The 18918-nt window shown below is 39.3% G+C and overlaps 1 protein-coding gene across 1 annotated transcript; it reads left to right on the top strand.

Moving 5' to 3' along the window:
- The first annotated feature begins 2497 nt into the window (after window positions 1–2497).
- Window positions 2498–17097, top strand: shisa9b (shisa family member 9b). The gene is made up of 4 exons (XM_061090068.1): window positions 2498–3286; window positions 4976–5082; window positions 12129–12269; window positions 15515–17097. Exons 1-4 carry the CDS (start codon window positions 2802–2804, stop codon window positions 15895–15897), a joined length of 1116 nt encoding a protein of 371 aa, XP_060946051.1. The 5' UTR covers window positions 2498–2801; the 3' UTR covers window positions 15898–17097.
- The last annotated feature ends 1821 nt before the right edge of the window (window positions 17098–18918 follow it).

The following is an 18918-nucleotide window of genomic DNA, read 5'->3' as shown; positions in this document are numbered from 1 at the left end:
CCTTTGACTAAGATGTACCTGCAAGTGTCAGGCAGCTGTCATGGTCCACAAAATGTTGAAATTTAAGCTTGGAGCTATTTGATTAATGTCGTCTTGGAGCAATCTTGCAGAAATGTATGGCTTGTTCCCGTTTCAAGAACATGACCTTAACAGATATCGTACTTTAACTTTGTCATTTGTATACATTATCATCATTTACCCATGTTTAATGTGAAATAAAAAAAACTCACAAAACAGTAAGTACAGAAGAGACACTAAAAGCTAAAGACTCAGAACAAACTAATAGTGTCTGTAATCATTTAGGACATCCTGAGATGAAAATAAAGTCGGTTTTTGCTTTTGCTTATTCATGATCTTGTTCTGAATCTGAAAATAAAAGATAACTGACTTCTTTCACAGCACTATTTGTTGTTTGTCTCTGAGATGTATAAAAGAATATTGTCAACATAATGAAGCCATCAAAACGGAGGAATAATAACATCAAATAGCAGCAGTGTTATCAATATCACTGACTGTTATGAGATCGAGGAGTGTTCGTTTCACTTGCAGTCCATCACTATTTCACGCTTGACACCGGAAAGCTTAAATGAAATGTCACCGGCTGGTGATTATCTGCTCCTAATAAAGCTTTAGTGCTTTTACTTTAAAGTTTCCTCCCTGGGGACAGCGTGTACTATTTATAGGGGAACTTCAAAGATGCATCAAGACGAGACAAGTGAATCCTCCCCTGACGGCCAATTGTAAATAAAACTTGCCTCTTATGGCCGAGATGGTTCCACATCAAACAAAGAGGAGTGAGATGTCTCGAGTGGAAGATGGTAAGCCTCCGTTCCACTGATCATAATTTTAGATGAAAAGGTTTTCTCTAAAAATAAATTACCAACAAGCTTTTTTCAGATCAATGCTCGTCAAGGCCCCCTTCATCATCTGTCACTGTTTGTATACGATCTGTAATTTATAGCTGAGGGTATAGGACAGTGTCTGTTGCGTGGAACGAACACTGGAGTATGGTGATGAAGTGTCAGATTAATCAAAACCTTGCAAACAAAATCTAAAACAGCAGTCTTGGTAATCAAGCTGGATTTTTAGAGTCAGTGTCTTTCGGTAGCTCCATCACTTGTGCGTCATGTACTCGAATCAGACTGATAACCCTCCTGAATAATAGAATGTTTGTTATGTTACAACGACCAGTGGGTGTGAGTCATTGTCCTTTCAGCAGCACCAAGTAATGATGCATTTTGTGCTTGTATTCTGGAGGCCTCTGTTTGATTTGATCCTATTAAATACTTACAAATATTACATTTCTAGAACTGTTCTCTCGTTTGAGTAGACAATCATTTATTTATATGGTTTTCTTGCATATCGCTTTGGTGATGTAAGGCTCTGTTCATCTACTTGAACTCTGTGTGTTTGTATGTTCATCTTTTAGCCTCAAGAAAAAGACCCAGTGTTGACATTTTTTGGAAAGTTGATTGAGACCGTTAATTGAAAATGAGTTACCAAAAAGAAGAAACGAGAAACTAAATTTTTCCTAAAATAAGGCCCTTTCTTAAGATGCAGATTTAAAAAGAAGCTTTCTGTGTCATTTATTGTTTGCTTGACGATGAGTAAAGAGCATTTAATTTAGTAGATATTTATTATATCTATTTATCATTTGTTTGTTTGACCTTGATAAAAAGAATACTTCAATATACATTGCACTGAATCAAAATGCCATAGTTAGACATGATGTTGACCTTGAGGAAATCTTCTCTATCTGTATTTCTCGGAATATATAACACCTTATGTGCATGTTTATAAGTCAGTCAGTTCGTTGTTGACTGTCGTTTTGAGTTTTGGTGGCGAGATGATTTGGATCTTTACAGATCTTTACAGATCTTTACTGATCACAAGTGTGTAAGGGTTGAGCCAGCTTTAGTACAGCTCCAAAGAATGCTGCTGGTATAATTGTTTTGAAACCACAAATCTTTCTTTTTTGTTTTTGTTTTTTCCTTAAAAATGTTATTATTACTTTCAATTGATGCTTTGCAAAAGAGTTTATATCTGTAAAACGAAGCATCGTTCATCCTGAAGTGGGAAAAAGTCAATGTTGTTAAAGGTCATTGAATCCACTGGACCACATTAGTGTTATAGATGTAGGTTACTTACAGATTATTGTGTCAGAGCATTTTCAGAGAATTTAATTTCAAATAATGGTTTGTTATTTTTTTTTAGTTTTTTTTTATGAGGATCTGGAATTAAAGTTCTTATTGTACAGTATAATACATGTATATATGTTGTGAAAAAATAAAATCTTTAAAAAAAACAAGTGTGTAAGGGTTGTAATTAGAGCTGTTGCACCAGACATTCACTCTCTCTCTCTCTCATTGGCTCTCTCTCTCCCCCTGATTCACTCACTCATCGGGGTGTGTTTCACTTTGTGTTGTCCTCCTCCTGCTCTCTCTCTCCCTCTCTCTCTCTCTCTCTCTCTCCCTCCACCTGGCTCTGTGGAGTGAAGCAGCCCCAGAGGTGTCTGACAACCTTCAGCACAGCCACAGGCGACGCTTCTGTGATGCCACCCTTCTCCAACTATTCACCACTCTGAATTCTCTTAATTTGGAAAGTGCCTGATTTACTTTTTGCGCAACAATCTTGAACACCATCATTTTAGTACCAAGGAGAGAGAGAGAGTACCGGGGCGCTCGGTGCGCTTTTACGCATGGAAGTTGGGATCAGCCTCGGCACCTTTACGCATGGCTGTGGCTCGTCTCCTCGGAGGATGCTGCCGGGCTTATGAGCAGCGGAGTGAAGAGTGAGCCACGATGCGGGGCACGGAGCTGCTGCTCGGCTACTTTCTGGTGAAAGTGATGGTGTGCGACAGCGAGGACTTCATGATCATGACCGCGTTCAACGAGTCCAAGGAAGCGGACCGCGCGGTGACGGAGAGCCCGCCGGTGGAGGACAAGTGCCGGGGCTACTACGACGTGATGGGCCAGTGGGACCCTCCGTTCGTGTGCATGACCGGCAGCTACCTGTACTGCTGCGGAACCTGTGGCTTCAGGTTCTGCTGCGCGTTCAGGAGCTCCAGGCTGGACCAGACCACCTGTAAGAACTACGACACCCCGCCGTGGATGATGACGGGAAAACCTCCGCCCAAAGTGGACGTGGCGCTGGAGTCCGCCAAGGATAAGACCAACCTCATCGTGTATGTCATCTGCGGGGTCGTGGCCATCATGGCACTGATAGGGATCTTCACCAAGCTCGGGCTGGAGAAGACGCACCGGCCGCACGGAGAGAACATGTCCAGGTAGGTCGGAATGTTCCACCAATTCAGGTTTGAGGGTATTTACCATAAAATATATTAAAAAACTCTCATAGTTTTAGTTTTATACTAAATAAGAACACATCATAAAAAGAAAAGGAGTTGAGTAATTAAAAGAAATAACACAGAATGCAAACAGTAAGTCTTCATCCTCTGAAGCCTTTTCTGCCAAAGACATAGATAATGTTATTTTTGCTTATCATACAACAATGTTAGTGCAGAACATCTCTTTTTGTAGTATTCACATTGCAGAGCAGCTTTTTGATGCACCTTTGTAGCATTTCCTAAATAATTACTTAGTTTTGTTCTACAGCTAGTGTGAAAGAAACATCTAAAAAGAACAAAAGTTGAATTAACCAATATATGCCAATCAGAGCCATGCGATAACATAATTCACTTGTGGGAAAAGAGACAATAAGAATTTTATCAATATACAAGTCACAAAGAAAAAAGTGAATTTATTAAAAAAGGTGCGTAAAGCTATAAAGTTCAGCTTCACTCACACAGCACATTTTTTACAGCAATATCCAGATTTTAGCCAAGGGAGAAAGATTCAGAACGCACCACTCTTCAGAGAAAGACTCAGCTTATTGTGTGTCCTGCCTGCACAGCAGTTGGCGTTACAGTTGTGAGTTTAAGGAAAAAGTGTATTTTTTATGCTTTGACCCCAAAAATCTGTTGACATTTTTCACTGATGTTGTGCAACTTGTGCTATACACGGCACATATGCCTCTCCTCAAATTAAAACTGTCATTTTTTTTGTCCGAATATATGTAACAAAGAAAGTGACCACGTTTAACACCAACACGAATAAATTCTAGTTTGGGTTAATGATATGTCAATTTATTTACTACATGTAACAATCGAAAACAAGCACTGTGTCACCTGTGTCACAGATTCTGATTTGCACTTTTCACTAAATCATTAATTATCTGCAAGATTTCCATGTACAGCCTATACCTGTCATATGCCATCATATGCCTGATAATTCAGTTAAAAACAATTCCCCAAAAAGTTGAAACAATGGACACTTCCCACTCTCAACAGTTGCCACCTTGGCTATGTTACCAAAGGGGATGGACAACCAATGGATTTTTTTAGACTTGTAAAAATCCAAACCAATCTGGAGATTCTAACATGTTGCCTGTGTGCTACCAATTTATTTAGTTGCCAATCATGGCCAAATGCTTCGATCATAATTTTCTTTGAGGCGTGTTCAGTTGGGACATCGCCGCCCTGTTGGAATGACGTAATTTAGGATTGACACATTTTTCTTACAGAAAGCCTGTGTTACAAACTTGGGACGTGGATGATGAAAGATGAGGGCTTTATGCTGCAGGAGGGTCTGAAGAAACTATGAGGAATGCAAGATCCAGGGTTGATGGACTTTGATCCATACTAAGGAGAAAAACTCTATTAACTGATTTACCGAATTTATAGAGGTGCAATACTAAATTGCGGGAGTGCCCCTTTTAACCATGGACTGCTGAGAGTCCCTTCTACTACAGACAGCCAAACTGGTCTCCTATTCACCACAGGAGCTCCTTCCCCAACCTCAACCAGGCACTTTAAAAATAATCATGCTTCATTTCTCAAGTCACTGACAAACAACATAATGTTCGCAAAACCTGGAGTGCACTGTTTCCCTCACTGGGATTTTTGTCATCTTTCTAGGTCTCTTGCGCACGTGATCCGCCACCCGGCCTCAGAACACACGGACGACATCGGACTCAGCCATCTCTACGAGAACATACAAACCAGAGTCACAGTTAACAGTCTCCGTAAGTATTATTAACGTCTGATAAACACCTAACCCACATTCACATGAGGGAGCAGTTTAAATACCTTGTGCACACCTGTATATCTACATAGCTGCTGCCATCTGCTTTCACTAACTATGCTGACGTAAATCCCACTCATATATTCTTAGTTTTTTTAACACCAAATATAAACCTAATATTCTTCTTACACATTCGCTTGCACGTCCTGAATTAGCTCTGGAACCGGAAGTGGTGAAAGAAGATAATAAAGAAGCCGTCCAAAAATCGGCAGGCTGGTGAAGTAATTAGTCATGCCCCCAGCAATCACTTAAAATACACACTAATTACCACCGACAGCGTGGAGCTCCCTTTCTTCGCCAGTTCTTACTGTATGTAACAGTGTTAGACACCCTCATTCTCTCATTCATCAGCATTAACGCCTACACACACCCACACAGTTGCACAGACAGAAAAGTTCTTATTAATGCTAAACCTGCCTTGACAGCTCTGTCAATGAAGCTCTCTCTGCCTCTCTCCTGCATTTCATATTTAGAAAAAATGTGTTTTTTTACAGTCAAGCAACATTTTTGTGTCATAATTAATAATTTAGGAAAAGGGAATTCTTCGGCTTAGGTGTGAATTAAGTCTCCTGATACTTATCAGGATAAATAATGACATATCACATACTGTACAGTAAGGCTAAGAAGCAAAAGGAATCCATTATTAATTAAGGCAGGTTAGGTCTTTGTGATCCAGTTGCAGCGTGAAATGACAATAAGTCCCGCCCTGATCTTCCTTTAGGCAGCTGCTTCCCAGGATGTTTGATCTCAGGCAGATGCAAGTAAATATCAGGGATTATCATGTTCTGTGAGAGACCACACCTCTGCATGTTCGTATCACAACCTTATATGAAAACAGCAGGCGACTTACGCAATTCTGTAATTAAAGAAACCACCTGGAGTAATCATGGGTTGCAACGTTGCACAAATATGTGAGCCCTTTCAATAGGCAGCCTTTGGTGATAACCGATCAAAATGCACATGTCTATTAGAATTCGAGGAAATAAGCCCTCCAAAAGACAGACGAATCAATAAATTCCTTTTCAACCCAAGGCTGAACCTTCTCCACAATGTTATAATGCAAAAAATTGTTCAGTCCAGCAGAAGCAAATATGATATAAGTCGGTATTGACAAGTATCATGGTTAATGTAGCAATATTATTTTCTTTTAATGTTATAGAATTCTGCTCCTGAGTAGAGTTTGTGATTTTTGAACTCTTACTCTCACAGAAAATGACACTTAAAACATTTTACAAATCTGAGGTCAATCATTTAAGCGTTCTACCTCCTCACTGTGTTTGCACAACGCAGAAGCCTCATGTATATATATACATATATTGAACTATTACTAATGATATATATATGTTACATTGTGATAGTTATTGATACTGTTTTATTGCCCAGCTCTGGAATGTACAGTGTTATCACTATTATTATAGAAAGGTTATGAAATCACACACCTCATTTAAAGACAAGACACTTGCACTGTTGGGTCTTGTTCCTGCTGTTGAACTTGTTCCTGGTCTTTTAACACGCACTCTGTTTGTGTCACCTTAAAAAGTTGTGTTTGTATTTCTGCATCTCACTAAATGTTACAAGTAAGACAAGTGTTTGATTCCGCTTAAAAAAAACCTCAATAAGGAAGGTATTCTATTTTAAGAGCTAGATTTTTTTCATTTTATCTGAGCTGACTTTTTTTACTCCCCAAATATCCGCTGAGGTGAGGTGTCAGTGCTGACATGATAATAATTAATCATTCTAAAATCAGACCGCTCTCATCTTACCTTGCTTCCTCACAGAATAATTATCAGTTCCTTAAAAACCAGCCAACACACTGACACATAGGACTGAATGTGATGGAAAATATACTGTTTGCCTTCTTTAGTGCAATATGTGAAGTATTATACTTTTCTATCAGCTGCTGTTTGACATTCAGAGAAGCACAATTTAATAAATTGATGCATTGTTGAATTAACTTGCTAATTACACATTAGTTCAAGACACTTTTGTAAAAAAAAGAAGTGAGACTGAATTTAAAAAGGGCCAGTTATGGCTCCTCCATGTTCACATATGGGACATGGGCCAAAACCAAAAAGTCAAAGAACATCTGTCTAGATTTGACATTTTAGGTAGTTCTTATCACACAAAATGATGCTATTTCTATAAAAACAGGGGTAAGCGTCAAGATTGACAGCTGAGACTGATTTGCAATTGGTCGAGCAGGTGAGACCTCGCTCCCGCAGCTCCACACCAACATCACAACTGCCCAGAATGTGGCTCCAAATTAAGTCACTAAGACAAACATACTTATGCACTGGTACACTCCAGACAAGCACCTTTTCAGTCTAATTCTATTCATTCAAGACTATGTTAGTTAATTTGTTGAAGAAAACACTGACGCTGAGCGATGGGAGCTTCTCTTATACATTGTGGCCTTGGACAGTGAGATGTAGGGCACAGTGTGGAGGCTGCGGAAAGGGATTCTGTCTAACTCACCTGGCAACAGCGCGGGGACGGCTTTTGTTTTCCTGACAGCGATCCTCTCCAGGTTACAAGAGGTTAGGTGATGTTTTTCGCCACATGACGGATCCACCCTGTACTCGTCCTCTCCAGCTGGGCTTCCTAGTGGCAGGTGTGACTTTGCCCCGGCTATAATCATCACAGCTTATTACAGATACTGGTGCAAAGCAGTGATTGAAATGCTGCGGAGGGAGACCCTGGTCCTCATCTGTTGCCTGTCAAAGATAACAAAAAATCTGTTGAACTGGGCTACGAGCTCTCGTTCTCCTTAAGACCCCACTAATACACATTTTGCGATCAGGGTTTCTTTGGCCAGCAGCACTATCATGTCCATGTCCTGCTGGCAATGTGCGTATATGGGGCAATTGTGAAGTGTGGCCTCTTTTTACTCCAGGCAGTCAGCCAGGGAGAACAAAGTCTCCGCTCACTGCCAACACTCCACTGGGCCATGACAGTCCATTTCCTCGCTGCCAGACAGAAAAGTATTTCAGCTGCATTCCCTGTGACAGCAACTGCTACCAAATGTAGAGTCTATACCTATGGATTTCTTTTCCACCTGCCAGATACTTCACTCTGAACCTTTACAGAGTCTAACAACCCTTAAGGAAGTAATTACAGACTTGCATCAACGAGAGATAAAAAAAGTTTGGACGTAGACACATGAACTGTTTTGGTTTCATCCTTAACAGTTTCTGAAAGTGGCCATGCTCCATGTGCAGTTTGTTTATATTTAATTTTCACCATATTGATAAATGACAGTGGGCCGTTTGCAAATGAAATGTAGAGATATACCATTTTTAAAAAGATTTTTTCAACAGAGAAATCACAACTATCTTTAATAAAGCTCGAGAATCAGCATCTCAGGATAATACAACTCTGCCAACCTGTCAAGTCGCACTTTACATTAATATCTGTCCAGAGTCAGACTCATAGGTGAAAACATTTTAATTTTTTAAATAATATGCAGATAAATTCTTGAGTTTTGGTCAAAACAGTGTGTTGGGGGCTCACAGTGACCTTTAACCACCAAAATCCAGCTCATCCCTGAGTCCAAGGAAATGCTTCTGCCAAATTTGAAGAAATCTCCTCAAGGTAAACTAGAGATGTTCTGGTCATGAGACATAAAAAAATGTGGGATCACAGTCACCTTCAACCCCCTGAGCATCTCGTCAATTCATCTTTGTGTCCAAGTAAAAGTCCGAGCCAAATTTGAAGGAATATCCGTGTCTGTCCCACTATCTTGTTCATGATAGTTACAGTTTCCCTCTTTCTTTACAATTTGAGCCGTTCATCTCCAGTCTTTACTCTTAGTTCGACTGATAGAAAAATGTAGTCTTACTGTCACCTTAAAATAATTGTAATAATGTGAAAAATATAAATTTCCACAACATTATGAGTGCCCTACTCTTGCTCTTTACAATGTTAATTTTACATAAAGTAATAGTTTATTAACTCTTCAAAGTGCTTTAAACAGGCAGCTGCATTGTTCTCTTTCAGATATTGTATATATTGTAAATATTTTTACCTCTCCAATGTTTTGCGCTATGACCTATATTTACAGTAGTGATGACACGAACATTAAACTTGTTTCCATCATTTAAAACAGCACGAATAACTATCCAACTTAATCATGTCAACAAAGAAGTATTTTTGCCTCATCATACCATAAACCCTGAAACAATCAATTCTATTTTCAGTATATAGTTATATGCATCTCAAAAGACGCAAACAAACATAAAACGTTTGACACCAAGTAGATTATTCTTGCCTAAAAAATTAACAAGGTTAAATTGTGTGTCTGAATTAAAAGAACTGTTTGATCAAATACTTTACTCATACATTTATATATATATATATTTGTATATATCATCAGTGATTATGTAAGCACAATATAGATATATTTTTGGCTGTTAAGGGTTGCAGGAGACTGACAGATGACAAGATATTGACGCCGAGAGAATGGAATATTGTCATCACTAACTTGAAAGTAGGCTGTCTGTAAATAAGAGCGCCCTTCTCCTTGTACCATTTATTTCAGGGCAAACAGCTCCCAAAATACTCTCTTAAATCTTTTATGAGTTTCAGGGACGTGTCTGTGTCTGGAGTGTTCACTCGCTTATTTCCCGCAGATAACCATGGATTCTTTAACCTTACGAGTCTCGAGAAGTGGCCTACTTACTTCCAGCGGCTGACATAAAAGCTGTGACTTTGACAGTCACAACAGCACAAGCGCAAGTAACACTAGAGTCAACACAAAGTCAGACGAACATTAAAGAGAGACAAACAACTACATACATCAGTTCACACTTATTTTGGCACCCTGACAAAAGCTAAGTTGCAACAGATGTTAACAAAAACAGGACTTGGGCTTATTAACTGCACGGAAGCTATTCACATATAAGACTATAGTGTTTCCAAAGAATATTTGGGATTCAGGAGACAAGCTGAAAAATAACAAAAGTTAGGATACAAAAAAGTGAGTGGCTTCTAATTTTAAAGGGGATACCCTGAGTTCGACCTTGAGTCGAACCCTCAGACTCCCGATGGGTGGCTCGAATAACAAAGATATCAAAATAGTTTTCCGTATTCGATTGAGATCATTCGACAATGAACTGCATGGGGATTCATTTGATCTGTGTTCTTGTTAGTGTTGTTTTAAACAGACAATATTTATAGTGTGTCACTGTGTCCATGGAAGCAGAAGAAGATCTCATTTGACTTTCAGAGTTAAATGAGACCACACTGAATGAGACTCTGTGGCCCACTTGCAGTGACGAGTATGAAACTGAAACAGGTCAACAAGCTCAGGAAGAAACCACACGAGGTTACACACATACGATTTGAACCAGACAGGTTTTGGAGGATTTGATTGATTTTGTTAGTAAATCAGCATCAGCTCCAGCTATGACACAAACTGTAAATACATGTACATTAAATGGTCAGCAACTATTCTGCTTCACGTTTGTATGAAACTAATTGAACTAGTTTATTTTACAGATTTAAAGGATTTAATGAGTTTTTTTTGAAGAACACTTCATCACCTAGTTTCATAAGTTATCTGTACACTTGAAAGTGCTGCGCTTTCTTTCTTCACCGACTACAGCTTTTTGATAAGGCTTTTAATAAAACCGGATAACACCGGAGCTTGTTATAAAGAAATCCTGATCTTAAAGAGAACACAGTGGCACCGTCAAACCCTTTGCTACCTTAGCTGAAGTGCAAATCTGATCTCAATCATTACGCTGCCCACTCGTCGAGGTGTGGTGAGCTGAAAGACTGGTCGGAGTCCACCACTCCATCATTTCATGGGACAGCATCGATAATTCTAGTCTTTCCTAAATTAATTAGCACAGAAACAAGATCTCCTGCTGACCAGTGGGGAATAAGAGCCTAATTACCCTATTTTCTGTATTAATGATCTGTTTTTATCGGACACTTTCTGGAACTAGGACTAGAGGACTCCCAAAGTTTGTAAACTTCAACCATTAACAACGGGAGTGGGAAGATGACTCCAATGGTGATCAATACGGCACCTGCTCTGAGCCAGTTAAAGGAGAGTAATATAGGATCATGACAAATAAGAGATTTACAACATCAAGACATTTAAAATAGCCATCACGTCAAACATGTTGACATCTAGCTGCATGTATTTAGAAACGTTTTTACACATTTTAAACACACCCAGTACAAGTTTGCATTGAAAAATTCCAGCGGTTGAAGTCCAGTCAAATTCCTTCAGTTGCACAAATATTAGAACTAAACGGCCCAGAACTAGAGGAAATATCTAGGTTAAAATCAGGCCTTTTTTAATAAAAAATGGGTTAAATCACAGCTTTATTGGAGCCATATAGGGAAATTAAGAATTAGAAGAAAAGATCTAGACGATGGGAGAGCAGCAAAATATTGGACATTAATCTTTACTTCTACTATGCACAGATTCTATTCTAACCAGTCTTCAAACCGCCGCCTGTGAATTCGACTGCTCCTCTAATCTCCTCCAATCTAAACGCAGTGAAGACACTCTGAACATCTGTTGGCTCTGTCATGCCAGTAGGCAGGGGGCCAGTCTCTTTGCTGTGCACCCCTTAATTTACCAGATGTCTACTGTAGGATAAGTACAGTTTTACAAAGAGCAGTCATGACTCTCCAGCTGGGTGCCCACAGAAAACCTACTTGAGGGAAAGTGACACTATCAAGTTAGAATGAACAATATTGAATATTCACATGTCAAAATGATCGACATCCTGGAAATTCTACACACATTCACTTAGAAGAGAACGATCTTAAATTCAACTATATTAATTTATATGAATATTTCATAAAAAAAAGTGTGTAATATTTGCACTTACTACCTCCATGATAATAGGGATTCTGTTACCTTTTTTTTATACCTAAATGTCAAAAATGATTAATTGCTTATTCACATGCTTGCACTTAACAACAGTGTCTGCATTTCTACATTAACAACTTGTGTTTTCCCTCATTCAGATAGCAGCCAGCTGAACAACATTGTCAAAACGTCGACTCTGATAGCGCAGCCTTACCCGGCAGTGGGACCGGTCGCCAGCCCCTATGAACAACAGAAGCCTGTCAAGGATCTCAACAAGTACGCCACGCTCAAGGCTGTGGGTAAGAAGCTGCTCACATCCCGGTGAACCTTAATGATGAGGAAGCTGTTAGCGTTCATCATTTCATCTGATTAGTGAGTTCATTACATCCAAATAAAACTTGCATAATTAATCAGGGCTTCCCTGCATCTTATAAGATGGAGTGTCAGGGTGTAATTGAGTGAACCGGAAAGACAATAATCTAAGTGATCATGGGGGAAGATTTATAAATTTCATAAGGCAGAAAATTAATCTGCAAAGCTTGAAGAAAGTGCTTGTCTCAACAGTAAAAACAATTATAAATGAGACATTATCCTCATATTTAGGTTCATAATATTAATTTGGTTTATTACATGAAATGGTTTATATGCACCTAATGTTCAGAAAACACACCACTTTACTCATACTGTCCAGTGCTGCTGGTCCTTCTTTCAGCCTCTGTCTCAAACACTTGGTTTCAGCTCCTGTCTCTTTAATGCCCCCTACTGATAAAGCCTGCTCCCATTGGCCAGCTGGCCCCATCTGTTGTAATTGGTCCACCTTTTCCAGCGTGTCAACAAAATATCGGCTGCCAGGCTAACTCAACCTGGCTTTGTTAGCCTTTGTTAGACTTAGTTCGGCTTTGTTAGGGAACGTGCCAGACTTACATTTTGAAAAAGATGGGTGTCACAACCGGACTACTGACGGTTGTTGATAAACTTTAAACACCATACGTGTTGTTAAAAATAAAAATGGTTTAAATCACCATTAAATCTCTGGCTAACAGAAATCCATGTCAGTTAATCCACAGTCCATCAACGCAAACAGAGAGAGGGGAACAAAGTGTATTTATAGAACCGAGTTTGTTGTTCTTCTCATGTACTAATTTTGGAAAGTCTGCAGCCGTTGCCTGGACGAGCTGCATTTCAGACAAGGAATAAAAGGAAATGCCAAAATAGTTCCACAAAGGAAGGTGGTGCTAAATAATGTTTCATATCATCTATGATCTTGGAAAGAAAAACATGAAAAATCCACACATATTTGTTATGCAAAAATATGTAAAGGAAAAATACCCAAGGGCAAAGGGCAGGGGCAAAATAATTCTAGTTTAATGTTCTATTTCCTCTGCTCATCTTACATTGTTTTAATCTTTTTGTTTCTTCCTTTAAACGCACTGCAAGCACTACTGAACATTGCTAAGACCAGAGATTGTAGATTTATAGATTGTACCTGAATCAATTCGCTGCAACCGACAGACCCGGCCTCAGAAGGAATGATGGATTATCTGGATGTGTGTACTTTAAGTCCAATCGCAAGAAAACCGCTCAATCCCTTCGTGATTCACTGTAGCAGCTGAAGCTTCGATGCTGCTGATCCACTGAAGTGCCGTCAAACAAACTGATCATTAGGGAAAATAAAAATAGAGCAAATCTTAGCTAATGAGACTGGGGACAGGAGACAATCAGGAGCAATCAAAACACAAATGAGTTGGGGCGTGGTGGTGGAGGCACCGTGAGCCATGTGAGCCTCTGTCGTGCTTGTGTCACATGGACTAATCTACCTGAACGGACGGGTTTGCTGAAGTAGCTGCTGTGAAACATGTTGCTGCTCATCACATTATTCACTCTGTACCATGAAGCTGCACACACACCCTGCTGTTGATGGGGGTCTGACATGTTGGTATGGAAGGACATAAAGAAAATATATATTTTGCTGTGGTCTACAGGCACAAATCTAAGCCAGTGATATAATAAAATAATTTCATACAAACAACAAATGACCACAAACACACACTGTACTTATTATACCTAATTGGCACAAATTGAATCTTCCCTAATGGCTCATGGGAATGGACATTGTGACAAATATAGCCTCCATTTAAACATTTAGTGACTACCTGTATTAGACAGTGTGAAGCCACCACAACACAATCAGCATTCTCAAGAACATTACTATGCATCAGAGTGATGACAATGTGTTCACAGTGAATAGCTTTTGTTGTAATTTCATTCATATTTGTCTCATTCGGGGGGAAACATGAATCCTTAATAACCATTGACATTACCTATAATTCAAAGCATTAATAACTATTCAAATATTAAATATAAATATTGATTATTGGAAAATAAGGGGACATACACATTTTGTTTTTGTGTGACATCATGGACAAGCTCCAATTTTGGGGCATGGATAGAATGTGATTGACAGCTAGTACCGTCCGATGGGTGCAGGTCCCCCCCCACCCACTCATCCACATATTGTTACTTCCTGTTCAACTAACGAAAACGCTGGACAAACCGCCAAACTAGAGGATTCAAAATGGCATTTCAGAAATAATGGGTCAAGTCTTGTTGACACTTGGCAATGACTAGGGTTGCAAAGGGGCGGAAAGTTTCCGGTAAATTTCCGGAAACTTTCCATGGAAAGTTTAGCTCGGGAATTTTGAAAAAAAAAAAAAAATACACAAATTAAACGCTGAGCAATAAAAACATAATTCAAAACTCTATTTTAAAGATTTATGGAATGCAGCACACACTGCAGGTTGAGTTTCAACCCTCCACTGTGCATTCTTCCATCACATGCACAGATAACTCCCAGCATCCTTCACTCTACAGCAGGGCTACTGAGGCCTGCTGTAGAGTGCAGGACTAGTCAGGTAAGTTTCCATGATATTACTGGGAAAATATATTAGCATGCTGATTGAGGATTGTTCATCTGTTCATCTAGCCTATTTCCATTCATTTATCCATCAATTGTAAAATATGTTTACAGACGATTCCAATTGTTTGGCTAACTATTTATATCTCTGGTATTGCATTAGCGTTTTTTTACAAACTTTTTTCTCATCTTATTCTACAGAACAATGCCACGTGCACTCTCTCATGTGTGGAGACATTTCACCCCATCCAATGTAGAAGGAAAGGCTGTGTACATTTGCAAATACTGTGCAAAGAATGTTAAGAATGACACAACGATGCAGAAGCATATAGTCAAGTGCCCAAAGTTTCCTCAGGGCTCAAATCAGCCTATGACACAACAAAATGTTTATATTTATGTCTGTATATGACAAGGTAAATACAGTTAGTATAAATTACCCACAACATTTCCAGTTAATTCCCGTTTATTCCCGTTAATTCCCGTATATTCCCGTTTATTCCCGTTAATTCCCGTTAATTCCCATGGAAAGTTTCCACCTTTGAATATTCCCGGAATTTTGCAACCCTAGCAATGACTAATGAGATTAAGAAATGACACAAAACTACTATGTTGTTTCTTTGTATCTGACAGCAGAGAAAGCCAACGACAGCTACTACAGCAACCGTCGGCAGCTGATGGAGATGGCCACCAAGGGCGGCCTTCCTATGGAAGCTATGGATATGGAGCCAGAACCGAGTAATCCTTACAGCCCACCCAGACAGCCGTCCTCCAAGCACAGTGAACACAAATACAAAAGCCCCAAGGGCCACAGCTCCCAGTCCCTGTGCTACAGCTCCAGCACTGTGGCCAGCCCAGTGGTGCTAACGTCCTGGGACAGCAAGGACACGCTGGGACTGAGACACAGCTACGGCCCAACCAAACTCTGCATCGTGGAGAAGGAGCTGCACACCACCCGCTACATGCCCCCCCAACCATACTTTGTCACCAACAGCAAGACAGAGGTGACGGTATGAAGGACTGTTTGAACATCAGGCTTCAGAGGAGTCTGTGAAGTACGGTAACTGCTGACTGAGTGCAGGTTCGCAAGACAGCAGCATAGACTTCTGTCTGTCTGTGCAGTTGTGCTTGTAATGAGGTGCATTTCAGATGCCACCTAGAGGTGAAGTGATCTCTAACAGGACTCGGTAGCGACCACCGGGCCCCAGGAAGACACAGTGATTCATATATTGTCATCAATATTCATATAATCCAAGTGCTAATACAAACCACAACAGCTAAATGTATCATTTATATCAGTGATGAGGCATGCAACACCTACTGAGCAGCTGTCAATAATCACTAAGATATAAAAAGAATCTGTTATTATATCATGTCATGTCTAAATGAGAAAAACCTTTCATGTTCACTGTATTAAATCTAGTTGTCTTCGGTTGATTGGGTATTGAATCATGAAAAGGTTTATTAACCTTGTTAATACTATTTAGAAATAGGCTGTAACAGATTACGATTAAAGAGTGGAAATTAATCCTAAAAAAACCACCTGAATAAATCAAATCAGACAAAATTACATTTATTTTATCGACTTATCTGAAATGAAAAGATCCAGTTGTCTTCAGTGTACGACGTGAGAATGTGAATGAGTTCAGAAAACTGTTAAATGAGGATTAGATAACATTATGGTAGAATGGTTTTTAACTGTATTATCCTCACACACTTACCGTTACTGTGCTGCCAATAAGAGCCCTCTCAAAAGATAACGAACATTGTTATTGTTATTCAGAAAGTATAAGAAGACCACCAACATAGCCAGTTATCCATGCCCAAGTGATGGCTCGGACAATTACTGACTTGCATAAAAGGTGAAAAAGAGACTTACATCTTTCAAAAAGTATTATTCAGGAACATTAAGACAATATAGACATTTCAGTCTGTGATGACGTTTACTTATCGTCGTCTGGAGATCCAGTTAAATTGTGTGAACGTATCGTCACTGTAGATGTTTTGTGTTGAAGCGAAACAAAGTCACTGTCAACAGACGTCCTATGCATTCCCATGACAACTATAGGAGAAGTAGCTGCAGAGTGTTGAACCAGTGTTGTGTTGGTGTAATAGTGCCTCTCATCAGTACCAGCATGTGAGTGATTAACCTAGAATTTACTGTGGAGGAAGCCCCAGTCTTAGAATGGTGATTGGTCTTAGTCATGAGTCCTACATCAAGCCCCTCCCCCCCCATAAAAGTTGTTTTCTCTGTGAAGACTCTGTTTGCATAAGTGTATGCATGCAGCATTTTGATCCCAAATCTCACATTTAATTAATGTATCTGATATAAAAGCAGAACATGTAAGTAGTAGGAGCTGATACGTCCATTGTTGGGAGTTCATTTTGAGTTGTGAAGCAAGTCAAGGTTGTTTTTGCTACACAAAAAAATGGGTCATCGAAATACATATATACAAGTTGTTGAATAACCGACCATGTGAAACTACTGTACAACAATATTCATCTGCCATTTTGCTAATTATTTGATCCACGGTGAAATAGTCCCCGTCTGCTGGGAATCTGAAAATGTGTGGTCGACACTTTTGATCCCAGGTGACAAACAGATACTGAGAACTAACAAAAACTGTTGCATTGATTTCCCAGCCAAGCAATAGACAGGGGAGCTCACGCCTGCCTGCACGTCTTACTCATGCGGTTGATTATTTCAGGCGGCCGTGGACAAGGAGTCATCACTGAGTGGGAAGTGGGAATTGTTCGTACAAAGAAGTATTTATGTGTTCTCAAGTCCAAGTCTTACAGAAACATACAATATAAATATAACAAGGGCGCAAATGTTGCAGATTGTCATGTTTTGGTAGCTGTTTATATTGTCAGACTTTCAAAATAACTGTGAGCACTTCTTTCCAAAATATGTATATTTAGTGCACCATACTGTCCGTACACATAATTGATAAACTGTTGGAGTGTTCATTTCACATTTATATGAAAAAAAATCTGTTATTCACAAACAACTGAGATTTGTTTTTATTTATGCAAACAATGTTGTACAGTCACTTGTTATGTGAAGTCAAATGTGTTACTGAAATCCCTTTTATTACGCTACAGTACACAATATTTACATCTGTAATAATAATCAGTTTTTTAATTTGTCTTTGCTTTGCAACATCGATAATTACAACGCAACAATAATTTTATATTTTGATAGAGGTTAAAGAATAGAAACGCCCCCCTATATGACCACACATCTAATACAGTTCACTGTGATGGCTAGCGATTCTTTGTATCACTGTTGGCTCACTATCTGATTATTAATGAGTGTATAATATGTGTCTTTATGTACAGTACCAATTTACACCGGATTAAGATTCCCTGTTAATATGTTTACAGCCTCCATCAGTTCCCATCCTCCATGTCTCCTGGAAAATTATGATCGTTAAAATGTTTTCCACACGTGTCATAAGATATAATCCCTGCATGTCGCCAGCGTCAAAAACCTTCAGTCTCCACATTGTCAGTTTTTGCCACAGTGAATTATTTGAATTAACAGCAAAACCAGATATTCAGTCTCAGTGCAGCCTGGAAAAGTGCAAGGTTCATGAAACAGGTTCTGAATGAGGAAAACCTCTTTGGCTGCGTTCTTAGGTTCCTGTAAGATCGAGCATGCCAACAATTTCAGCGTTCATGTATTAGATTTATCAAAGCTTACCTTGAACACAAGAAAGGATTAATGGCAAAGAGCTTCTGTAGCACAATGGTTGTAGACTTTATTTAACATTCCAACTGACAGGTAAATAAATGGCAGAACCTATACTGCAGCTTTAATGGGTTTATTCGACTGATTTACCTCTTTGTTTTTAACTAAAGGAAAACTATCATTTGGCGGATGATGGTCCGTTTTGTTGTGTATCCTCCAAGTAAATCCTGTTTCTAGCTGGTTCTACAAGCCCCTCCCTCACCACAAAAGATGGTATCATAACAACATGGACGAGCGCAGGCAAATGAACCTCTTCCATATAATATACTACAGTTTGTGTGAC

This window comes from Limanda limanda, chromosome 17 (assembly GCF_963576545.1).
Source record: "Limanda limanda chromosome 17, fLimLim1.1, whole genome shotgun sequence".
Lineage (NCBI taxonomy): Eukaryota > Metazoa > Chordata > Actinopteri > Pleuronectiformes > Pleuronectidae > Limanda > Limanda limanda.
The sequence above is the reverse complement of the archived record's forward strand: the minus strand, read 5'-3'. Positions and strand labels throughout refer to the sequence as shown.

Coding starts and splice junctions, on each gene's coding strand:
- shisa9b (XM_061090068.1), top strand. CDS start 2,802: ATGCGGGGCACGGAGCTGCTGCTCGGCTACTTTCTGGTGAAAGTGATG. Junction 3,287..4,975: donor CACGGAGAGAACATGTCCAG/GTAGGTCGGAAT, acceptor TCATCTTTCTAG/GTCTCTTGCGCACGTGATCC. Junction 12,270..15,514: donor CGCCACGCTCAAGGCTGTGG/GTAAGAAGCTGC, acceptor TGTATCTGACAG/CAGAGAAAGCCAACGACAGC.